A 26639-nucleotide genomic window follows, 5' to 3' on the forward strand; every position below is an offset into this window, starting at 1 on the left:
TATATATTTCTGTTTTATTTAAACCTTTTAAGTTCGTATGCATAGCCACATTTGGCTGTTTTAGTTTTTTTTTTTCTTCAGTAATTTTTAATCTCCTTAAAGAAAAACAACATATGCATTTTACTTTTTTTGTATCTCTTTAGTAATATTTTAGTGTAAAAGGATAACCAGTATTTAAACCTTTTATGTTACTTTATAAAGTTATTTTACACAATGTTGAAAAATTAATAAGAAAGCTACATATTTTGGCAGCTGCTGCTTTAATTTTCAATGAAATGAAAAAAGCTCTCCAAGAGAAAACCTCAATGAAGAACAAACAGTTTGGACTATCTAAAAAGGACAAACCCTCATTTATAAAGGTTTGCTGCAGATGACTTAACTGAAAATAAATGAATAGTTCCTATGTGTATAATACATATTTATCTATTTGACTTATAATAATAATAATAATAATAATAAATTTTATTTATATTGCACTTTATATTTTAGCAATCCCAAAGTGCTACAGAGTAAAAATAGAATAATAAAATAAAAAAAAAAGAACAGAAGAGTCTATAAAATACTTTAACAAAATGACTTTCTAAAAAGATGAGTTTTTAGGTTTCGCTTAAAGGCCTCAGTCGACTGTGGGGCTCTCAGGTAATCAGGGAGGGCATTCCACAGCCTCGGCGCCACCGATGAAAACGCCCTGTCACCCATGCTGCTGAGCTTAGTTCTTGGGACTTGAAGAGTGTTAGTGAGTACAGACTTATGCCTTTATTCCAGCAACTTGCAACATCTGAGGTACAATTTGTTACATTACTTTTGTTTTTTGCAGCACAGGCAGGTGAAGTGACTTCCTCAGGGTCACACAGTGGTGTCAGTACCAGGATTTGAACTGACAAGCTCTGGGTTTGCTGAAATATTACTGAAGAAAGAAAAAAAAAATGAAAACGGGCAAATGGGGCTATGCATACAAATGTCCATCCATCCATTATCCAACCCGCTATATCCTAAATACAGGAGCCAATCCCTGCCAACACAGGGCACAAGGCAGGAAACAAACCCGGGCAAGGTGCCAGCCCACCGCAGGGCGCACACACCAGGGACAATTTAGAATCGCCAATGCACCTAACCTGCATGTCTTTGGACTGTGGGAGGAAACCGGAGTACCCGGAGGAAACTCAGACAGACACGGGGAGAACATTCAAACTCCACGCAGGGAAGCGAACCCGGGTCTCCTAACTGGCACCTTTCACTGCGCCACCATGCCGCCCGCATACAAACTTAAAAGGTTTAAATAAAACAGAAATATATACCTTATATTTTTACTTCCTTAACTTGTGGAGGGTGTATCCTGTAGCAAAGCCCTAACTTTTTTCATGAAAGCCCCTTTCAGTCAATAAGCCTTAAAAACAGGTGTAAAGCTAAACTTGCAGTACCGCTATTCAATTACACTCGCCTAACGCCTCTCCTAAGGGGAGATACTGTGGGATCTAGGCATCAGTCAAAGCACCAATCACAGGCCCGATTAGAAAGCGGGAAGCTGTGATTTGTCGTCTCCCTCCCATGTAACAATCACAGCCCGTGTTACAACGCACTATGTATGTATGTGTATATGTATATATGTATGTGTATATATATGTTGATATATATATGTACATATATATATATATATAATATGTATATATATATGTATATATATATATATATGTACATGTGTATATATATATATATATATGTACATATATATATATATATATATGTACATGTGTATATATATATATATATATATATATAATATATAAGAAGCACATTTCATATAAATATAAATTATTAAACAGTAAAATCCATCCATCCATCCATCTATTTTCCAACCCGCTGAATCCAAACACAGGGTCACAGGGGTCTGCTGGAGCCAATCCCAGCCAACGCAGGGCACAAGGCAGGAAACAATCCTGGGTTTTTATCTTTATTTTATTTTATTGTAGAATCAACTCCTATCTGCGCACACCAGGGCGGCCGTGGGCGGATGCGTATGGTGTATTCACTCCATGTTATCGTGCATTGCGCTGTCACTGGTATTTTGATAAAAGAATTTGAACAACATATAAGAAGTGTATAAATTATTAAACAGTAAAACATTAACATTTAAGAAGTAAAGTAACATTAAGTACTACTGCAGTGCCTTCGGGTATACCTCATTTTTTGTTTGCCCATTACATGCTTAAATGTATACATTTTTTGGTGCACCTACCCGAGAACACGCAACATATAACCGAGCGTGGGAGAAGCATGGATTTTAATCACGCGTTGAGTTCATCTGCTGGTCTCCCTCGTGAAATAACTGGTAATGTTTGACTAAAATCTACAGCGAATAAAACGACATTACCTCCTATTTTTTTTTTTTGCGATCTCTGAGATCTTGCTTTTTTTGGTTCAAGGCTTCATAAGCTCTTTTATGTTGTATGGTGTACTTATCCCAAACCATCATCTTTGAATGTTGCAAGACTTTCGCCTTGTATGTAGATCGGGGTAATTACATTCATTGCATTCCTAGTCTGAATCACAATCTGATTGTATGGGTGGTTACCTGGCACTGTAGGGTTGCCACCCGTCCTTTAAAATACGGAATCGTCCCGTATTTGAGAATGAAATTGCGCGTCCCGTTTTGAATCAATACGGGACGGGATTTATCCCGTATTTTTTTAATCATTTTTTTTAAAGCAGCGTCTCATGCAAATCATCCCACACGCATTTTATGACGATGCCTCCTTTCGTAGTTTTGATTGGGTAATACTTGACGTCATCGTTAGTTTGATTGGTCTTTTTAACTGTCCACTGAGGAGGGCGGGTCTTTTAAGTACAGTCTGCAAAGTGTTGGCACTGGGATGTGGCACCCGCTGCAGTATGCGTCCCTTATTTTTTTGTATTAAAAATGGTAACCCTACGTGGCAGGTAACAGTTATGTTTGGTCATGAAGTCGTCTAAAATCTGCCACGTGCCCTCTTTTAAGTGTGAGAAGCAGATATATATAGCCAAATTCTCGCGCTTCGTTGCGGCGAAGTACTGCTTTTAATTTTTTAAGAAAAGAAAACCTTTTTAAACGGATCGAAAATACAGTATACCAATAACAATTTGTTAAGGATCTGTTTTTTTCTGAACCTCGATTTTCACAGCTGTCGCGCTACGGCGTGTGTTTCGTTTATTTGACAGTATGTAGATCGTGGTAATTACATTCATGGCATTCGTTTTCTGAATCACAATCTGACTGTATATGGGTGGTTACCTGCCAGGTAATGCTTGTGGTTGGTCAGGAAGTCGCCTTACATCCGCCACGTGCCCTCTTTCTGTTCCCAGAAGCTGATCATAGAATGGTTTTAATAGTTTACTTTCAAATAATGCAAAGAGTATGCGACACGTGTTTCTCCCTAATTCTGGGCTCATCAGGCATACACACTCACTTCATCCCCTCTCGGGAATCGAATCTCTATCGTCAGCGCCAGAGTTGAAGCCCCTAACGTTGCGGTCAGCAAGTCGGCTAACATCCGCCATGTGCCGTCTTTCAGTTGCGAGATGCAGATCATAGAATGGTTGAAACTGTTGCCCCTAACGTTGCGCTACGGCGTGTGGTTCGCGTGTGGTTCGTTTATACCTCGTGTCTTCTCATTAAACTTTTATCTCGCGAATATGTTATTGCAATCCGCAGCGGGAGCGTTTCTATAAACTTAATTTAAACTTACGTTTTACACCGTGCTTTGTTTCCCTTATGAAGATGCTTGTATGCTTCACCCGCTCCCTTCTCAATTGTTTAATTAATTTTTTGTTCTTCGCTGTTTGCGGCTCTTCCTTCATTTCTCCTTACTCACTTCACAGTCTTTTCACGTGATTACGTGGGAGGCGTGATGACGTGACACTCAACTCCGCCTCCCACGGCCATCAAGCTGCCGTCCATTACAGTATATTGTCAAAAATGAGGTTCCAGTTATGACCATTACGCGTTGAATTTCGAAATGAAACCTGCCTAACTTTTGTAAGTAAGCTGTAAGGAATCAGCCTGCCAAATTTTAGCCTTCCACCTACACGGGAAGTTGGACAATTAGTGATGAGTGAGTCAGTCAGTCAGTGAGTCAGTGAGGGCTTTGCCTTTTATTAATTAGTATAGATAACTAAACAAGGGTGGTTACTTTACACAATACTAGTTTCAGTTTGTGACTTTCATAAAAGCTAGACAAACAGTAATGTGTTTTTCTCATGCATGCAGTGTTTTACCAGAGTAGCTTACCACTTAAGTCTTTTTTTAAGCGTGTCTACCAAATATAATTTTAAACAAATAAATTTGCCAAGTAAGTCTATGTGTGGATTGTGTCTGTTGCAAGCTGTAATAGTACCAGTTGCACATGTATCATTTCTTTTGGCAAATAAATTGCATCATACAGTATTATGGTATTGCAGTAGTTGCAAATTATTTTTTTGACAAGACAGCTTTAAAATTCATTGTTGTTATTTTTAAAGTGATAAGGAAAGGAGTTAAGGACCCCTTCATCAGATACTATCCAAGACTGTAAATGAAAAAGAATACTTTGAAGTATTTTTCAAAAGCTATTGTTTATTCTAAAAACAAGAAATGGCATTATTTGGTTTACCAGAATACAGAGTTTAGGCCTCTTTGCCTAATTGGGATAGGTTTCCTACTTTTCCACTTCCAAAAACATGAGCATTATATGGAAGCTCTGAACCGCACAGTGAAAAAAAATTATGGGATACCCCTTATCTCGTATGTACGGGATACTTTCCTGTACGTACGAGATGTTTTCGCGTACGTACGGGATACTTTCACGTCTGTACGAGATGTTTTCACGTACATACGAGATAATGTTAGATAAAAATATTACAAAAGTGCGCTTCGGGGCTACCTAATTATGCCTTTACCAAGGCTTTGGCACTTTAGTTTAACGTCACTTCCAGCTCTTGTAGCGCGGTGATATAAAAAAGCAGACGGCTGAGCTTTTATTTATTAAAAGAATGTGGGATGGTAGGAGATGGGTTTAACTGCAGCTTGCAATACCTGTGACGTATGTCAGGTACTGTCCAGAACATCAGTCACGAAATGCCCATCGCATACCCCGTTACACTATGGTTAAGATTAGGCTTATGGGGGGGTAAGGGTTTGTGTACGTGCTTTATGTTTACAGATATTCGTCTGCTCACTCGTACGGAGCACCTGAGGAGATATGGTGTTTTTTTCTTCCTGGGAAACAATTTAGTGCGTACAACTTACTATCTCATGCCCACCATGTATATATCTCGTGCCCACCACTTACCATAGCCTGTGCACTAAGTGCTTTAAGGTCGCACCGGCCAATACTGCGTGTGCTCCTCATACATTCAGATGAGCACCAAATGCCATCGCGTGCTACTGTACATCATTTTCTGGAAACAGGACATATTACTGAACAGTCTGATATTTTCCTCACACAGTTACAGTCCACAGAAATGGATATTGGCAAGTTTATAAAAGCAGGCTATGCATTCAAGTCCAGATTGTTAAATACGCAAAGCAGCACCGCTAACCACTGCACTACTTTATAATAAAAGGAAATGACATTAGTTAGCCATCTACTTACTAGCTCGCAGCTTCTTACTCACACAAGTTACGAAATGAATTCATATTTCACGTATTGAGCACATGTGAAGTTTATGCAGTACAATGTGGGTTCACTATTTTAATGCACTGGTAAACCTGGCATACTCAATCGCTTATCTGCACCAGTGAACTGTGGGATTTAACGTGCGTCTAAAGAGTTAAATCCAATTTGGGCCACTTTACTCCCGCTGTTTTCAGACAAAAAATATACCCTTGTTAAAATGCCAAACTTGAATATCCTAGTCAAATCCACTGGCAAACCTGGCACACTGGGTCATCTGTTGCACTGTGCAAAATGAACTGCGATCTTTAAAGGCTCAGCAGAGATCTAAATCGTGTTGTGGCAGATTTTTAATGTTACGTTTTTGACAAGATGGATCCCTAAGTTAAATGGCAGGTAATACTTCCTTAGTCCAAACGAAGGGAAATTAATTGACTAACTTGCCCTGTTATCGCTGATGCGAAGAAGACAGATTTTTTCAGTTGACTGTGATATGTAAGTTTTTTGACAAAGAGAGATATATTTTTTGTTAAATGCAGTTGAATTTTGCCTAAACCACCGCTGGTAGAATAGTCAAATTGAGTGGTAAATTTGGCATACATCTCTCTCTTCATATAAACGGCACTAGACTGATTGTAATATTGAAGTCACACTCTAAATTGTTAAATCAATTTGGCTCATCTTTTAAAACGTATGTACGAGATAAGGGTTATCCCATAATTTTTTTTCACTGTGTGGTTCAGAGCTTCCGTAGCATTATACTTTCCTCACACATCATATTCTTTTCTTGAAAAACAGTTGTTCTATATATAGTCTTTGTCCAGTCTCCCATCCCATCTTTACAAATGATTTGCAAAAAATATGGAAATGACTGTTTATTTCACATCCTGTATTTTTTCTTAATTTATGATTGATTACCAGCTTCACTAGCTTTCCTGTAAAGTTCTGGATCCTCTTGGGGATAGTGCACTCTTTCTTTCCTGTATTATCAATAGCCCTGTTCTCTGGTATGTTTTTAAAGGTCCAGACATCCATTACTTTACCTAGCTGTGTGCAAACATTGGATACTGTCTATGTAAGGAGTCCTGCGTGAGTCAAAAATGTCACCTTCAGGCAATGGGGATTTAATAGTTGATGATGGATTTGTCACAGTATCATGCCACCATATTTCAATTAACCAAGTGTTACCAGAGGATTCCTTTTCAAGACAGAAGTCATATAGTATGAGCTTAATGTGCAGTAGCTGGGAAGCAGATATTAGATACTGGATAAGTTCATTTTTGATAGGTATGGGTCATTTTCTTATCCCTTACGTGCTAAACTTAAGTTCAGTCTCAGTACGGGGTAATTCAGTAAGTATATTAAAATGTCTATGTGCTTTCCCTAAAATTGTATTTTCAGTTTTATACTGCGGTGATCTGGAGAAATATTGAAGCTTTCAGGAAGAAATGTGTTTGTGCTTTAATTAAAATTATGTTTGCTGGTACTTTTTGCAAACAAAGAGTTATATATTTATCCAAATAAAATTTGAGGCTTTCCAGAATTATTTATTTATTTATTTTGTTACTCAGATGAAGCCTTACAACATCTACATTACTGTAGCTTACCCACCTGATACAGACACACCTGGATTTGCAGAGGAGAATAAAACAAAGGTAATTTTTGTTTAAAACTTCTTACTGATATTTGAAGTAACTTTTCAGTTTAAAAATAATGATGACTTATTTGTAACAATTCAGATAAGGTTTTCTTTGCTTATCAAGTCCATACTGTAAATTAACTTTATTACAACAAGCAAAACCACTTGTGTTTGTATGATACTTTGTCAATAAATGCCTGGAGTGTTATGTCTCTATAATTCTGGTCAGATAGACCTCTGTTAATATAAATGTGCTACTTATTTTTGGTGAGGATTTTAAAGATCAATTGACATTGAGGCATAAGTCTCATTATGTGAGAACTTCCCTTTATTCAAATTGTTGAATTCCTTTCATATTATATCTGATTTTCAGCCACTGGAAACTAAACTGATTTCAGAGACATCTGGAGTTTGCCAGCCAGAACAAGTTGCTAAAGTAGTTGTGAAAGATGCTGTGGTAAGGTGTCATGAATTTATTTTTTTAACCCTATATTCATTGTCAAAAGTGCACTAAAATTGTCAAGCAAAGATACATCTCCACAAAGTTCAAGTATAATTATGAAAACATTAATCCTGTATATTCCTATTTATTCATCTGTTAGTTGTTCTAAGTGCTGACCAATATATTCCTATTTGGGAGTTTATGTAATGAAAATAAAACTAAAATAAGTGTAAATATAGTGCGGTTTGTGAACTATTACTGTAGTTCTTTAAATGACTCATCATCTTATAAAATCCTAAAACAAAGGTAGCCCATTTTCTACATGGTTTTATATCACATATGCATACTGTACACAGTAAATGTACAATAAAAAGAAATAGGTAATTAGATGAACCTTTTAATTCTTCTTCTTGCCTTTTAATAGGCATTAAAGTAAGGTGGGATGGAATATATCAACAAACAACCCCTGCCACTTAAAAAAAAAAATATATATATATATATATATAATAAACCAGTCCCTCCTGGCTGGCCATATTCCTTCTTCACTAAAAACTGCTGTCATCAGACCTCTACTGAAAAAACCCACCCTGGATCCTGAAGTTCTCTCCAATTATAGACCCTACTCCAGTCTTCCATTTCTCTCTAAAGTTCTGGAAAAAACAGTTGCAGCACAACTTTATGATCACCTCAAATTGAATAATCTGTTTGAAAAGTTTCAGTCTGGTTTCCGCCCTGGCCATAGCACCGAAACAGCCGTGGTCAGGGTCACCAATGATCTTCTGATAACAGCAGATACTGGTCCCCCTTCTTTACTCATCCTCCTTGACTTGACAGCTGCTTTTGACACAATAGACCACAGCATCCTCCTTCACCGCCTGAAAAACACCATTGGATTCGCAATTGGTTCACATCTTACCTGACTGGCAGAACTGAGCATGTCGCCCTGGGCAGCGCAAAATCTCATACCCACAACGTTACCTGTGGTGTCCCACAGGGCTCTGTGCTTGGCCCCATCCTCTTCACCATCTACATGCTCCCTCTTGGACATGTCATTAGCAGACATGGTCTATCTTTCTATTGCTATGCTGATGACACTCAGCTTTACCTCAGGACTACCCCCACCTCCTCTACTGCTCCTCTGCCAATATCTACATTGACTACCTGCCTGGAGGAGATAGAGGCGTGGATGAGGCTGAATTTTCTTCAGCTAAACAGATCCAAAACAGAAGCCATCTTAGTTGGCACATCACACCATCTCCGCCCTTCTACCATCACCAGTATCACTTTCGCTGGCCAAAACATCCCCCTTTCCACATCTGTCACCAATTTGGGTGTTAAAATGGACCCTCAACTCACCTTTGACACCCACATCAAACACCTCTGTAAGTCTTCTTTCTACCACCTCAAGAACATTGCTAAACTCCGCCCAACTCTGTCCCTGGCAGATGCAGAGAAGCTCATCCATGCCTTTGTCTCCTCCAGGCTGGATTAATGTAATGCGCTCCTTCCTGGCAAGAGTATTCAGAGACTTCAGTATATTCAGAATAGCGCTGCCAGGATCCTGATGAGGGTGCGAAAGCATGACCATATCACCCCAATCCTGAAAACCCTTCACTGGCTCCCTGTCCCACTCAGAATAGAGTACAAGGTCGTTCTCCTCACCCATCAGTGCATTTATGGACATGCCCCCCTTTACTTACAGGAACTCCTTACTCCTCATACCTCCTCAATCACCCTCCGCTCTGTTTACACTAACACTCTCCAAGTCCCTAGAACCAAGCTTCGCAGTATGGGTGATAGGGCTTTTTCATCTGTGGCACCAAGACTGTGGACCACCCTCCCTGACTACCTGAGAGCCCCAAACGGAATCTAAAAACTCATCTTTTTAGAAAGATATTTTGTTAAAGTATAAATAGATTTCTTGTTTTATTATTTTATCTTTACTCTGTAGCACTTTAAGATTGCTAAAATATAAAGTGCAATATAAATAAAAATGATTACTATATATATATATATATATATATATATATATATATATATACACACACACATACAGTACTGTGCAAACGTTTTAGGCAGGTGTGAAAGAATGTTGTAAACAAAGAATGCTTTCAAAAATGGAAGTGTTAATCATTCATTTTCATCAATCAACAAAATGCAGTGAATGAACAAAAGAGAAATCTAAATCAAATCAATATTTGGTGTGACCACCCTTTGCCTTCAAAACAGCATCAATTCTTCTAGGTACACTTGCACACAGTTTTTGAAGGAACTGGGCTGGTAGGTTGTTCCAAACATCTTGGAGAACTAACCACAGATCTTTTGTGGATGTAGGCTTCCTCACATCCTTCTGTCTCTTCGTGTAATCCCAGACACACTCGATGATGAGATCAGGGCTCTGTGGGGGGTGCATACCATCACTTCCAGGACTTCTTGTTCTTCTTTATGCTGAAGATAAATGACTTAATGACTTTGGCTGTATGTTTGGGGTCGTTGTCCTGCTGCAGAATAAATTTGGGGCCAATCATACGCCTCCCTGATGGTATTGCATCATGGATAAGTATCTGCCTGTATTTCTCAGCATTGAGAACACCATTAATCCTGACCAAATCTCCAACTCCATTTGCAGAAATGCAGCCCCAAACATTCAAGGAACCTCCACCATGTTTCACTGTTGCCTGCAGACACTCATTATTGTACCGCTCTCCAGCCCTTCGACGAACAAACTGCCTTCTGCTACAGCCAAATATTTCAAATTTTGACCATCAGTCCAGAGCACCAGCTGCCATTTTTCTGCACCCCAGTTCCAATGTTTTTGTGCATACTTGAGTCACTTGGCCTTGTTTCCACGTCGGAGGTATGGCTTTTTGGCTGCAACTCTTCCATGAAGACCACTTCTGGCCAGACTTCTCTAGACAGTAGATGGGTGTACCTGGGTCCCACTGGTTTCTGCCAGTTCTGAGCTGATGGCACTGCTGGACATCTTCCGATTTCGAAGGGTAATAAGCTTGATGTGTCTTTCATCTGCTGCACTAAGTTTCCTTGGACGACCACTGCGTCTACGATCCTCAACGCTGCCCGTTTCTTTGTGCTTCTTCAAAAGAGCTTGAACAGCACATCTTGAAACCCCAGTATGCTTTGAAATTTTTGTCTGGGAGAGACCTTGCTGATGCAGTATAACTACCTTGTGTCTTGTTGCTGTGCTCAATCTTGCCATGACATGAACCTGTCTTCCACAACCTCACCTTGGTAGCAGAGTTTGGCTGTTCCTCACCCAGTTTTAAGCCTCCTACACAGCTGTTTCTGTTTTAGTTAATGACTGTTTCAACCTACGTGTGACATTGATGATCATTAGCACCTGTCTGGTATAATTGGTTGATCATACACCTGACTAGAATCCTACAAAATCCCTGACTTTGTGCAAGTGTACCTATAAGAATTGATGCTGGTTTGAAGGCAAAAGGTAGTAACACCAAATATTGATTTGATTTAGATTTTTTCTTTTGTTCGCTCACTTTGCATTTTGTAAATTGATAACAAACAATCATTTATATTTATGAAAGCATTCTTTGTTTACAGTATTTTTTCACACCTGCCTAAAACTTTTGCACAGTACTGTATATATATATAGTGATACTGGCCCTTGGTTGGCTCCGACCCAACACAGACTGACAACGGAGGCACGGGTAAAATAAAAGAACTTTTAAATTCTTCTTCACCTGTGGGGCACGTCTTCCTCGTGAACCCCACAGGCACAATACAGTCCCAAAATACAAAGAAATATCACCCCAAATCACACTCTTCTTTCCACTCCTCCCAGGGCAGCTTCATTCTCCTCCTTCCAACTCTGGTACCCTGAGTAGTGGCTGCAGACTCCTCTTATAGCCCACCCGGAAGTGCTGCAGGTGCTCGTTGACCTACTTCTGGCTGCGCTCCTGCCCAGAGGGGCTTGTTAAGCTGTGCAACTCTATGCAGCTCCCCCTGGCGGAGGCCACGGAGCCCAACCAAGATGAGCTCTGGTGTTCCACGAAAGGGCTGGTCTCTTCCAGGATGGGGATTCAGCGTCCTCCTGTCCACGGCTCTGTCCTGCAATAACAAAAGCACAAGAGCTGGAGGTGCTACCCCGACGCCCGCGTTCTCCATGGACAACACCTCCAGCCGTGGCCACAGCGGTTGCACTCAAAGTAACTCTGCTCCCCTTTGGTGCGATCCCTGCAGGACCAGAAACAGGACGTCTGCCCAGCTAAGGGTTGCTGGTGGTTTCGCCCCTCCACAGCGCAGCTCTCCACTGTCTGCGAGCAGACGAGCTTACGCTGCACTCTGTGTGGAGGCCCCTTCTTTTTCCGGGGTCTCCTCTTGTTCTGGGGTGCACTGACGGTTTGGGTCCCCTTATGGTAAGAAGAAACTGGACCCCGTGCCGTCTGCACTCCTTTGGATGCCCACGAGACCAGTGCCGGCAGTCGGGGCAGGGCTATTTGGCAGCTGATATCAAGCAGCTGCCTCCCTGCACACTCCTCTGCCACGTTGTCAGTCATCGCGGCCGCGTCTCTTGTCGGAGATGTGGCCACACGGCACGCGGAACCAATCAATACTTTCGGTCGCCCCTCCCATATACTCTAGAGTACCGTACCGCCGTATCAGTACGGCCGGAGAATCCAGCGTCATGCCTCCGCAGCCATTGTTTTATAGCCCTTAGGGGCGCGCCGACCTTCCTCTCCAGCCACTCGAGCATATCCTGGAGCAGTTCCCAGAGCCTGTAATACAGACTGCATGGGTTGGAGAAGCTCCTCCAGCTCCCGTACAGCCAAAGACAGGTTAGTTCTATCAGCTGGCAGTGGACTCGGATTTACTTCGTTCCACCTTGCCAACCGTGAGTCCTGCAGCTCCTGCTCCATCTCCACCGGCGCCCTTGGACTTTCATTGGGTTTGGGGCGGAGGTTCGTAGCTCCCGCTTGTACTTTACCTATGGGAAGACGACACCCATCCTCCACCCCCTTACCTGCCACAAGGAAGCGGCTTTGCTCCTTCACTGCCCCCTTCACAACAGGGAAAGCCGCGTTGGGGAGATCATCCGGGCATTCCTCCTCCACCTGCTGTCCTGCGGAGAAAACGGGGACTGGACCTACCTCGCTTGCCCTTGAGCTTGTCGTGCCGTGAACCTGCACCCCCAGGCCACCAACACAGACCCGGGCCACCAGCCCCTGCATGGATCTTGTCTTCCGGATGACCTCTTGTCCATGTGGTCTCTCTTCGGGGTGCGCCAACCTTGGAGTCTGCCCGGCTTTCTTCCTCCCCATACCGGCTCTGACGGGGTAATGGAGCCCTATAGTGTCGCGGCCTTCCTGCCACGGTGCTCGCTTCAGTACGCTGTCTTGGGGTGCATGCCACGCACTCCTGCGCAATGCGCGTGCCTCGCGCTGCTGTGCTGGATCATCACACAAATAAATGTACAGGTCCCAGCCCCAAAAGACGGACTGGAATCCTGCCGACTACGCCAGTGTGATATTGGCACTTGGTTTGCGCCAACCCGACACAGGCTGACAAGGGAGGCATGCGTAAAATAAACAAAAGAACTTTTAATTGCTTCTTCACCTGTGGGGCACGTCTTCCCCGTGAACCCCACAGGCATAACACAGTCCCAAAATACAAAGAAATTTCTCCCCCCCCCCCACCACTATATATATATATTATATAAATAGTGACCCTGGCACCCCCCAACTCTGCACTATATACTACTCAAAAACATTAAAGGAACACTTTTTAATCAGAGTATAGCATCAAGTCAGTGAAATTTCTGGGATGTTGATCTGGTCAGTTAAGTAGCAGAGGGGCTTGTTAATCAGTTTAAGCTGCTTTGGTGTTAATTAAATTAACAACAGGTGCACTAGAGGGGCAACAATGACCCTCAAAACAGGAATGGTTTAACAGGTGGAGGCCACTGACATTTTTCCCTCCTCATCTTTTCTGACTGTTTTTTCACTAGTTTTACATTTGGCTGTGGTCAGTGTCACTACTGGTAGCATGAGGCATGTACTACTGGTACATGAATCCTACAGAGTTTGTACAGGCAGTCCAACTTCTCCAGGATGGCACATCAATACATGCCATTGCCAAAAGGTTTGCTGTGTCTCCCAGCACAGTTTCATGGGCATGGAGGAGATTCCAGGAGACAGGCAGTTACTCTAGGAGAGCTGGACATGGCCATAGAAGGTCCTTAATCCATCAGCAGGACTGGTATCTGCTCCTTTGGGCAAGGAGGAACAGGATGAGCACTGCCAGAGCCCTACAAAATGACTTCCAGCAGGCCACTGGTGTGAATGTCTCTGACCAAACAATCAGAAACAGACTTCATGAGGGTGGCCTGAGGGCCTGACGTCCTCTAGTGGGCCCTGTGCTCACTGCCCAGCAACGTGGAGCTCAATTGGGATTTGCCACAGAAGACCAGAATTGGCAGGTCCACCACTGGCACTCTGTGCTTTTCACAGATGAGAGCAGGTCCACCCTGAGCACATGTAACAAACGTGTGAGAGGGTCTGGACAAGCCGTGGAGAATGTTATGCTGCCTGTAACATCATTCAGCATGACCGGTTTGGTGGTGGGTCAGTGATGGTCTGGGGAGGCATATCCAAGGAGGGATGCACAGACCTCTACAGGATAGAAAATGGCATGTTGACTGCCATTAGGTATCGGGATGAAATCCTTGGACCCATTGTCAGTTCCTATGCTGGTGCAGTGGGTCCCGGGTTCCTCCTGGTGCACAACAATGCCTGGGCTAATGTGGCGAGAGTATGCAGGCAGTTCCTGAAGGATGAAGGAATTGATACCATTGACTGGCCCCCACACTTGCCTGACCTAAATCCAAAAGAACATCTCTGGGACATTATGTTTCGTCCATCTGATGCCACCAGATTGCACTTCAGACTGTCCAGGAGCTCAGTGATGCCCTGATCCAGATCTGGGAGGAGATCCCCCAGGACACTATCCATCGTCTCATTAGCAGCATGTCCCGACGTTGTCAGGTATGCATACAAGCAAGTGGGGGACATACAAACTACTGAGTACGATTTTGAGTTGCTGCAATGAAATTTTGGCAAAATGGACTAGCCTGCTGCATGATTTTTTCACTTTGATTTTCGGGGTGTCTTTGAATTCAACCGTCTGTAGGTTGATAATTTTAATTTCCATCAAACAATGTGGCATCCTTTCGTTCTTAACACATTACCCAATCCATATCAGTATAGATATCCAGCATGATTTTTGTTTCCCATTGAGATGATGTGTTTTCAAAGTGTTCCTTTAATTTTTTTGAGCATATATATATATATATATATATATATATATATATATATATATATATATATATATATATATATATATATATATATATATATATATATTACTTTTTTTTGTAATTTCACAAATTACTCATGTTAATGCTAGTATAGAATAATAATCTTTATAGTAACATAAAATGGGAATAATATACATAATATAAATATGCAATTAAAGAAGCGCCAAAGTCAAAGTGTGTGCTTGTGTATCTTTGTTTCATTTTTTGGGTGGTTAAGTTTTTTAGTATTTGTAATGGGTACATAAACAGTCCTTCATAAAGGCTATTCATTTTTTTGCAAAATAAAGAAACACACTGAAAGAAAAATATATCTATGTTTCAACAATCTGCATCAATGTCAACATTCAGATGGAATATAAGATAAAGAAACAAACTTTCTGAAAAGGAAACATCACAAAAACAAAACTAAAACTATGAACTTGTACTGTGCTTTGCAGAAAAACACGTGTTGAGAAGCATTTTAATGACAGGTGTAAACCAGGTAACTTACATACAGATAAAATCTATTTCTACATGAAATTTATGATAATGGGTTTCTTTGTGAAAATTAAGGGTCATCATGGGCTGTATGTAGCATGTTTAGAATATTAATGCAACAGGCCATTATAACAGGTGCAAGGACCAGAAATTTACCAAAAAGATCCATCTAACCAAATTTTGTTAAAATTAATCTTCAGATTCTCATTCTTGTTTTGAGAATTTTTGCTTGATTTACAACAGCTGGCCTAAGACACTGGTGACATGGTTGTGTAATATTTCAAACAGTATGTGCAAACAGCATGTATTTTATGCAAATTAAAAGCTTTGCAATTCGTTGGAGGAATTCCCATGGAGTTGTCGAGTCCTCTGCAGTTGCCTAGTTCTCCTATATACTTTGGGTGAACTATGGTTTTATGGCATAAAGTTATGATTCTTTCTGCCATATTTTGAATTAACTGCAGGGTAGTAATAGAAGAATACCAAACTTTCAGTAGTTGTTTCTCAAATACATAGGATTTCTTTAGAATTCTGATTTCTGAATATTAAGAAACATTATTTTCTTTTATATTTCTAAAACATTATTTTTCATATTTCTAATCTCAACAACTATTTTTGGATGTGGAAATGTGATGACTAACAGATCATGAGGAGGGAGCACTGTGGGTACTTAAATCTTAAGCATAATAACAGTATATGTTACTACAATTAAATCTGTTACCATTAACCACACGATTAAGGCTTTTTAAGCTAGTAATTGGATATAAAGGACTTTCAGAGATCATGATTTACAAGAATGATGTAGTTTTTTCCAAGGCTTTAAAGTGGAAAATTGAAGTTTAAATCAGTAAATAATTCTTAAAATTTTTGTGTGGCTATCTAGTAATAGCTACTTTAAATGGCAAACTAACTTTTTGAACATATAAGTAATTGTGGGCTTATTTTACCTCAACAGCAGGGAAATTTCAATAGTTCAGTGGGCCCAGATGGTTATATGCTGTCTTCACTAACCTGTGGCATGTCTCCTGTTACATCCATCACAGAGGGGCTTCAACAGGTAATGCATTCATTGACATTGTCAAAAATCTCTGTAATGTGGGTTTGTATTAATTCAGTGGAATAATAAGAGTGTGCTCTGTTCACATTAAATGTTTAAATGACTATAATCTGACAAAAGGAATTAACTTTTGTTTACAGTATATCAGTAAAAAAATCAAAGTGCTTGCAGGATTCTTTAGGTAAACAAATTAAGAAAATTAAAAAAAAAAATCAAAACAGTGTTACATATATATTCAGAAAATATATATATTCTGCTTTAAAGGTTCATATTCTATTATAGTATATAGGCCATTATTTAATTTGGCTAAGTGGTTAATAAAAGAAAATGCACTGTCCCTGTAACATCCAATATCATAACATTGTATTTTCTGCAATCTGAAAAAAAAGTAACTACATCTGCCTTATATGAGTGAAAATTAAAAGTGCTTGCAGGATTCCCAAAGAAAATATTAAACAAATGTAAGAAAAAACGTATATATTGATAGTGAACATTCTCAGATCTTAAACTTGGATTGCACATGTTATTACAGTTTGTATATACTGTATGCCAGTGCTTATTTATTAATGGTTTTTGTGGAGGAAGGCGATCTGGTGAACATGCCCAGCTTTCAGAACACTTCTCTGTGGTAACAATGTCTCCTGTAGTGGAGCTGAGAGATTCCAGTACCTTCATTTTTACCTCCTCGTACAACTTGGGCACAGTGATGTCCGTGATGTGTTGTTGGAATGGCATGGTGTAACGAGGCTCCATTGTATTCACCATATTTCGGAAGCCTTCATTCTCTACAGCACTCAAAGGGAGCATATCTTTGCAAATGAAATTGAGTATTGAGCAAGTTATTTTGTTTGCATGAGTTGAGGTCTGTGCTAACTTCAGTGTTTGAACTTGTTCCATAGTGAGTTAGGAGGGACCCGCTTTTTTTAACACTTGCCGTTTACTGCTCCTTTATCTGTACATCAGAACGGTGTCTTGCTAAATGTGTTCTCAGATTCATTGTGTTCCCCGAGTATTTGATTTTGGCATCGCACAATGCAGACGGCATAGCTCTTGTCAATCTCCTTAGTGCCTTCTTTATTGTGAAAGCCAAAATGAGCCCACACTTCCGCTCTGTATGCCGCGGGAGCCGGTCTAATTCGTCTGGATTCAGCCATCGGTTGTCGTGTTACTAGTCAGCTCGGTTTGTCACTGCACGATCCATGTTGTCTGCCAGATTTGTGTGCCTAATGCACTACATACATCAACCCTTACGCTATTTCCTGTCTCAGTTTATTTTGTTACGTTAGGTGCTATCTTGCGACCGGTGGTTTAAATGCAAAATGAGCTGTATGCCTTGAATCTTTGAATGTAAACTTGTAATTAAAAATCGATACTATGTTTTTGAGAATCAATGCACTATCAAAAAACATAATATTGCAATACTCAAGTGTATTGATTATTTTTTTTTACACCGCTAATTGTATAGCCAGCATATTACCCTGAATATAAACTTGGCAGGAACCCCTGAAATATTCACATTACAGTTTAAGTAGCCTGGCAAGGTTCAAGAAGGCAGGCGGAAACTCTCGGTGCTTTTGGATAAATAGAACCTCACAGAGCATAAGAGGGGGTCACAGAGAGGTATGGCACCTCATAGTACTCAGTCTTTCCATCTCTGTGCTTGTTACAGTATTTATTCATGATATAGTTGTGAAGGGGCAACAATTATGTGCAGATTAGTGTTATTTCATAACCTTTTTATGTTTTCGTTCTTCTTTTAATATTATTTTTATTATTATTTTTATGGTGAAGCTGTAGTGTTAGTATCAGAAAACTATAGAGTCATCATGATTTCCAAAGAAATTACAAATTATCATCATGAATACCACTTTGTGGCTCTGGTTACTGTAAAACTGTGATGTTGGTAATTCTAAAGTGCAAACTTTCACTCCTATCTGGGAGCTGGTGTAGGACTCTTTATAAATGCTTATCATGTCCTGCTCTGAAGAAGGACAAATCCCAATTCAACATTTAGTGGAATAACTAGGAGTAATCAAGAGATGCTTGATAAATACAAGCTTGGTCCATAGTCAGATTTAATCCAGAAATTTTCAAATTGTGTTTAAGAGGATCATTGAAGCTGCAGCATGAAATATGGTATACCTTTCTGAAACAGAATTTAAAAATTATCAGCCAGTGTGTTCAAGCAGCTAATCTTTTTGCCTGTAGTGCCCCAAAGCTCTTAATGTAGTACAGTACTGCTTCAAAAATAGAAATATTTAACAATTACACTCTAATTTTCTCCTTCATCCTAAGAATGTGTGTGCAAGTTTAAGGTTGGCTCTAAATTTGGCCTCCTGTGAATGTGTGTGTATATGAGTGGGCCCTGTGCTGTACTGATGTCCTATTCCAGAGTTAGTTTCTGCCTGTTGCCCATTGCCACCAGTTCCAGCACGCATGACCTTTAACTCTGGAAGTATGGTATTTTGTATTTTGTAATTCATTTAGAATTATGGGGTTTCGTAAATTTGTTGTTTTGTAATATATCAACAGATTATCTTTTTGCATAACATCTTTCTATAGTAAACATCATCCCTAGGTTCTTTACAGTTACACCCTGAGAGTTTTGTTGTTCATATATACAGTATAACTAAAGGGCAAACACGTTAAATGAATTGCTAAGATATACATAATGAATAAAAATCAGGACCAGAACCACAAGATTTTTGTTTTAAAGCGGTACATTTTAATTACAAGAAGCCTGTCTGTTTCTGGTTATCCTCTGAAAATTCTAATTTTCTCTTCTCTTCCCTTTAGATAGTCACCATGGGCCTGTTTCGGACTATTGCTCTGTTTTATTTGGGTAGCTTTGACAGCATTGTCCGTCGATGTATGATGAAGAGAGAACAACTGAAAACAGCAGAAAAGTCTGAATAATGACATGTGGATTCTTTTTAGTCAATAACTTTTTCTTCCCTTCCCCCTCCCAACAAGTCTTAGAAAGTGACTACCTTGTAATATTACTTTTCACAGTAGTACATGAACTTCTAAAAGATGATGTGATGTTTACAACAGAAAATTAAAATGCAAGCAACATGTGAGCATTCATTCGGAATTATGCCAGATTGCTAATTTTCTACACTTATCTTTTTTATTGAATTAAGTAGACTTTTATTTATATCCTTTCAATTGAAGTACACCATAATGACATATTCATTGCATACAGTATGTTTACTACACGTTTTGTTTCTGTTTGTAAGATAGATCATTTTTCATGTTTTAAAACAATCTGTAATGAATAATTTGTCTGCTATACATAAATTCGCATCCACTTAAATGCCTAGTTAAGAGTGAAATGAGCCTAAGCTGTTTTCTGAACTGACTAGTCACTTATTCTCGGACATTGTTGCCTTGCCTTGTTGAAAGGCTAACAGATGATATCATTGTCAGATATTCTTTGGGAATAAAGCAGCAACACTGGAAGTTATTCTTTTTATAGAGGTAATTGTGAACAGTGTATATGTTTCATAGTATTCGACAGGTCAGTGAAACAGAATATTTACTGTTCAAGGTAACCTCATCATTGGAGTTAATATTTGAGGATAAATGAATACGTCAGTGTAGTCAACACTAGTAACTAGTCCTGAAAGTGATTTAACAGATTTAGATAATAGCATGTCACATGCAGAAGACAGCAGTATAAAAAATTATGTGAAGGCATGCCAATTATATTTATTTTTGCTCGCTAACTGTTCAGCTTATCTATGCACTAAAGCTCATAAACACAAATTGGGGTGATCTGGATCTTTTAAATATATTGCATCAGTTTGCATTATTTTGGTTAATGCTAACTAATTTCAATAGGAGAATTTATTAAAAAGGCATCAATATCTTAAAGCTAATTTAATGGTATAGCATTAAGTGTCATGCTTTGTTAAGAGATGTGTACTTAATTTGTTTTTCCAAGATCACAGGAGCCCCATAATGACTTAATAGGACCACTAGATGAATGAACCTCTCGGACAATATGTGTGCCTGAAATGCATGTTGGACTAATTTTGTTTTTGCCAATATTAATGAGATACTATTTCATACTTTCAATATTTTGATAACTTTTTTGGCAATTATTTCAATTTTTTTAAGATGTAAACCTAAAACCAATGCCTTATGCTTATTATCAATTGAAGAAGTGTCACTTTTTTTCTTTTTTTCTCCAATCTGTGGTTTCTTGAAAGTTCAGAGAATGAAAGTGAGAGCTGATAATTAATCCCAGTTCTTTTAAAATGATGTTCTCATTTGACTCTGATTTGTTGTGCTCAGGAGCAAAGCGCAGGATGTGGAGCTAATTTATTTGTTTGTTGTTAGTAGCTTCCCCCCCCCCAACTAAAAGACTCTTGTTTTTAGCATAATTCACAGTGGATTTGAGATGTAGCAGTTCATTTTGATAAAACAGGTGAAGCTATGCAAATTAAGTAATTATGCGTAATAAACTGTTTTAAGTTTAGGTCCCTGCATTCTTTAAATGTTGATTATGCGTAACAACTCACAAGCCATACATTTTTGTTCTTTTGTTTTATATTTATCTTTTTTTGGTGTTTGTTTTCAGGGTGAGAGTTGGGAGTGTTTACCTTTTATCAGAGGAAGATGTTGAGGATTAAACTTCTTATAAAAATGTTTTCTGTGCCATAATTTTAAATGTATATATTGTTACAAAAAATAAAATGTAATTAAAATGGATTGTTGTCCTTTATTTTAAAATAGGTGAATTTGTCTGATGGATTATGTTTGGATCTTAGAGATCTATAACTTCTTTAACTTGTGTCTTATCAAAAAGTTGACTTTGCATTATAAACCTCCAAGTGTTTTGTTCTCACTGTTAGGATTTCTACCAATTCCTCTCTGGAGTTTGTGTCGTGGTAACTTTATGGCAGAGAAGGAGACCAGACAATAAGAGATATCCATTTTCTATTTTATTAAATTGATGTGTGTTCTGTTCTGGTTGTGATAGTTTTACATGACGAGGCGCCACTTGTTTTAACCTATACACTAATTATCTGTTCCTTCTTCCAAGGTAGTATAGATTTGGAAGGCCAGAGTACTTACAGTGGTGTGAAAAACTATTTGCCCCCTTCCTGATTTCTTATTCTTTTGCATGTTTGTCACACAAAATGTTTCTGATCATCAAACACATTTAACCATTAGTCAAATATAACACAAGTAAACACAAAATGCAGTTTGTAAATGGTGGTTTTTATTATTTAGGGAGAAAAAAAATCCAAACCTACATGGCCCTGTGTGAAAAAGTAATTGCCCCCTGAACCTAATAACTGGTTGGGCCACCCTTAGCAGCAATAACTGCAATCAAGCGTTTGCGATAACTTGCAATGAGTCTTTGACAGCGCCCTGGAGGAATTTTGGCCCACTCATCTTTGCAAAATTGTTGTAATTCAGCTTTATTTGAGGGTTTTCTAGCATGAACCTCCTTTTTAAGGTCATGCCATAGCATCTCAATTGGATTCAGGTCAGGACTTTGACTAGGCCACTCCAAAGTCTTCATTTTGTTTTTCTTCAGCCATTCAGAGGTGGATTTGCTGGTGTGTTTTGGGTCATTGTCCTGTTGCAGCACCCAAGATCGCTTCAGCTTGAGTTGGCGAACAGATGGCCGGACATTCTCCTTCAGGATTTTTTGGTAGACAGTAGAATTCATGGTTCCATCTACCACAGCAAGCCTTCCAGGTCCTGAAGCAGCAAAACAACCCCAGACCATCACACTACCACCACCATATTTTACTGTTGGTATGATGTTCTTTTTCTGAAATGCTGTGTTCCTTTTACGCCAGATGTAACGGGACATTTGCCTTCCAAAAAGTTCAACTTTTGTCTCATTAGTCCACAAGGTATTTTCCCAAAAGTCTTGGCAATCATTGAGATGTTTCTTAGCAAAATTGAGACGAGCCCTAATGTTCTTTTTGCTTAACAGTGGTTTGCGTCTTGGAAATCTGCCATGCAGGCCGTTTTTGCCCAGTCTCTTTCTTATGGTGGAGTCGTGAACACTGACCTTAATTGAGGCAAGTGAGGCCTGCAGTTCTTTAGACGTTGTCCTGGGGTCTTTTGTGACCACTCGGATGAGTCGTCTCTGCGCTCTTGGGGTAATTTTGGTCGGCCGGCCACTCCTGGGAAGGTTCACCACTGTTCCATGTTTTTGCCATTTGTGGATAATGGCTCTCACTGTGGTTCGCTGGAGTCCCAAAGCTTTAGAAATGGCTTTATAACCTTTACCAGACTGATAGATCTCAATTACTTCTCATTTGTTCCTGAATTTCTTTGGATCTTGGCATGATGTCTAGCTTTTGAGGTGCTTTTGGTCTACTTCTCTGTGTCAGGCAGCTCCTATTTAAGTGATTTCTTGATTGAAACAGGTGTGGCAGTAATCAGGCCTGGGGGTGGCTACGGAAATTGAACTCAGGTGTGATACACCACAGTTAGGTTATTTTTTAACAAGGGGGCAATTACTTTTTCACACAGGGCCATGTAGGTTTGGATTTTTTTTCTCCCTAAATAATAAAAACCATCATTGAAAAACTGAATTTTGTGTTTACTTGTGTTATATTTGACTAATGGTTAAATGTGTTTGATGATCAGAAACATTTTGTGTGACAAACATGCAAAAGAATAAGAAATCAGGAAGGGGGCAAATAGTTTTTCACACCACTGTATGTAGTATAAAGTTGTACTTGGATTCATAGTTCAAACACAAACAGCTGACTAATGAGATCTTCAAGAAATACAGATACTTATCATAGTGAATATACATGTATGTGCCCCACTTTATTTTTAAAACTGCTTGTCAAAGTGTTGCAGTTGTCACGAATATGTTTGTAGAAGAGTACACTTGACCAGGAAATATCTGAAGTATCTAAATTTCAGAAATAATGATTCAACTGTAGACTTAGGTTAAGTGCTTTCAGTAAGGATGTCCACAGGCAATTTTGAGGTGGTATCCACTACATAATCATCTTAATCTTGATTTAGCATCAGCAAGAGAATTGATTCTGAATCTATAAGACAACAAGTGTGTTATCTCGATGTGCTGAATAGAATGGAAGCTTAAAGGATCTGAATCAGCAGGGATCAACCCCAAGCCAAGAGCCAGAGTTAGAGCTTCAGTAAACAAGACCTAAACCATGCTACTGACAGCCGACTGACTTGGCACTTTCCAGACAAGTGACAATATATTAGCAGCATCTTAATTCTTCATCTAAAATGCAATGATTAGTTTATGAAAGGCAGCTCAGTTATTTGCAATAACCAAGTCTTGTGTTCATTGCCACTTGAGGTCTTTGCATCGTGCCATTGTAAAGGGTGATAACAAACCCACTGTGGGTGTATCAGGCTAAATTCACTCTGCTGGACCCAAATTTTAAAGATGGTAATTCGGAGCACGTCCAAGAGGCTAAGATGCTTAGCACGATGTAGTCCTCAGCACACTATATCACACACAAAACACTCCAATTTGAGCACTGTTAGTGTTCAGTGATCTACCCTCTATGCACTGTAAATTTAGAGTGTGATGTGAGTAAAAGCATGTTCTCCATAACTAATTACAACTATCATTCAACAAGAAAAAATGGCGCCATGGACACCAACAGCAGCTGCAGCAAACTCCTCTGCGGTGAGAAAGAATTTCACAACTTTCTAAGGAGGTCTGAGTGAAAGTCCACTCCAGGGGCCTCATGTATAACGCCGTGCGTAGAACTCACACTATAAGATGGCGTAAGCACAAAAGCGGGAATGTGCGTACGCACAGAAAAATCCAGATGCAGGAATCTGTACATACACAAACTTTCACATTCTTCCGCTACATAAATCCTGATCAGCGTGAAAAGTAACGCACGTGCATGCGCCTTCTGTCCCGCCCCAACTCCTCCCAGAATTGCACCTCTTTGAATATGCAAATCAATATAAATAGCCTTCTGTGAAAAGACAATGGAAAAAGCACGGGGGGAAATATAAGAATTTCAGCGAACACCAAGTGGAGGCAAAGGAAAAACGTACTATTTGTTGGTATAAACCGTGATATAAACAACAAAAGGAAGTTGATCGCGTGACATAGCGTGTCGGAGAAACTTAAAAGCTCAAGTTCACAAAGTCGCACAGTGCCCGAAATAAAAAAAGTCACATATCAAAGTCGCTGTGAAAAGGCGAGTCGTAGCCCACCGTCTGAGTGTCATATGAAAGCTTATTAGGGTACAGACAAAGAAAAATAGGCACACAGTGGGGAAAAAAGCAGGAAATGTCAACTTTAATCTTGAAATTTCCACTTTAATCACGTAGGTTATTTTGCCATTAAAGTAGAACATTGTAAAGTTTATCTTAAAATCATTTAATTTACTAGTTTCTCAAATCCTATCGTAACTAAAGTAGCACTTTAAATGCTTTGTTCTGTATTTGAGTTTCTTTGTGCTCTGTGTGTGAATCACTAACTGCTTCTTAAACGGGCTTTCTTTTTCTCCGACAGGACACATAATCCATCGCATTCGTGATATTACAGCTCTCTGAATAATTAAAATACTGAGATGTATACGTGATATCATTTTCATGATGATAGGAATGAAAGCATGTTATTAAACATGGGAACACGGTGGTGCAGTGCTTGTTCATGTCTCACGCAAGTGGGTTGCTGCACCATGTGCGACCTTCAATGAAATAATTTATTACAGAAGAACTGTCTCTTTCAAACGTACTAACCTCCAATTCCTGTCCTTACTTTTCTTTCTCCAAATACTCAATCGTCACACAATCAGCTCTGTAATAGATGTGAAGCCATCTGTAAGCTTAAAACGCAGATTCTTCAAAACTTTTAAGGAACATTGAAATATCTTTGTAGTACATGTTTAATTATTCTATCCATCTATCCTTCCAGTGTCGCGTCAGCACCAGCAAGAATACAACACAATGCAGGAACAATCCATGAACTAGCTAGCGCTGTGGCACCGTGTCCTCACATGTTTAATTATTAACAATAGATTATTTAAATGAAGTCAAAGTTTTATCTATATAATATAATCAATAATCATATGTAAATACACGCTTTATAAAGTGGCTCAGGTTGTGCAATATTATAACTGTAGTGCAAGTTTACAGTGGGGTAATTGTACTTATAAGTAAACAGTTCTACAAGGAGCACTTGATGGACTGATTGAGTGCATTTATAGTTCTTGGGATGAAACTGTTTCTGAACCGCGACTTGATACAGAAAAGGCTTTGAAGTGTTTTGCCATGGCTCAGGCAGCATCTGCTTCATGCTGTATCCCGATAATTCTCTTTCCAATCAGCTGCTGCTGTGATTCCCCACTCAGATACAGTGATATAAATACTCCGAGTGGTGCAGTGAGAGTAATATGGAAAAAGATGATATGTTGTGGCAACCCTTAACGGGAGCAGCTGAAAGAAGAAGAAGATGCAGTGAGAATAACAACGCTAAAGCAGTTATGGTATTTGGAATACTATGGCTATTCCCTGGCCCATTATATTGCTGCAGGTTAATTACAATCAGATGCATTACACTAATAAACAATATGCAGTTAGTTTCAGTGTATTTATAAAGCCGCGTCAGGAATGTGGATCTAAGAAAGAAAGGGTGACCACACAGGAACAGTAGCACTGCTTTGCAGCTGGGTGCCGCCAGTCTGCAAAACCGAGCGGAGAAATTGCGTATGCCAAGGTATGAGGTACCGTGGAAATGTGTGTGGCTTTATGCCAAGTTTAGGTTTTATACATCGCGATTTGAGCGTGGAAACATTCGTATGCAACATTTCTGTGCGTACGCACCGTTTATACATGAGGCCCCAGGGCTGCAGCAACAAAGTCATGACATTTTCTAACCTGCTTAATCCAGATCAGGGTCTCTGGTCGAGTCTATCCCAGCCAGCAAAGGGCACAAGGAACAAATCCTAGACAACAAACGCCAGTCCATTGCAACAGTGAACGGACACACACTAGCACCATTTTAGTGTCTGTAAACAGTGGAAGGAAACTGGTGCACCCAGAGGAAATCCACACAGACA

General features: G+C 39.6%; 1 protein-coding gene across 2 annotated transcripts in view; it reads left to right on the forward strand.

The window, feature by feature from the left end:
- kdsr (3-ketodihydrosphingosine reductase) overlaps positions 1–21309 on the forward strand; it is a 106397-nt gene extending 85088 nt beyond the window's left edge. For both annotated transcript variants that reach the window (XM_051928828.1, XM_051928827.1), the window contains exons 7-10: positions 7199–7282; positions 7640–7723; positions 16492–16593; positions 19390–21309. In XM_051928828.1, the coding sequence (XP_051784788.1) occupies positions 7199–7282; positions 7640–7723; positions 16492–16593; positions 19390–19509 (390 nt within the window). In that variant the 3' untranslated portion in view covers positions 19510–21309. The remainder of the gene's footprint in view (positions 1–7198; positions 7283–7639; positions 7724–16491; positions 16594–19389) is intronic.
- Positions 21310–26639: the final 5330 nt, after the last annotated feature.

The sequence above is a fragment of the Erpetoichthys calabaricus genome, chromosome 6 (genome assembly GCF_900747795.2).
Source record: "Erpetoichthys calabaricus chromosome 6, fErpCal1.3, whole genome shotgun sequence".
NCBI lineage: Eukaryota > Metazoa > Chordata > Cladistia > Polypteriformes > Polypteridae > Erpetoichthys > Erpetoichthys calabaricus.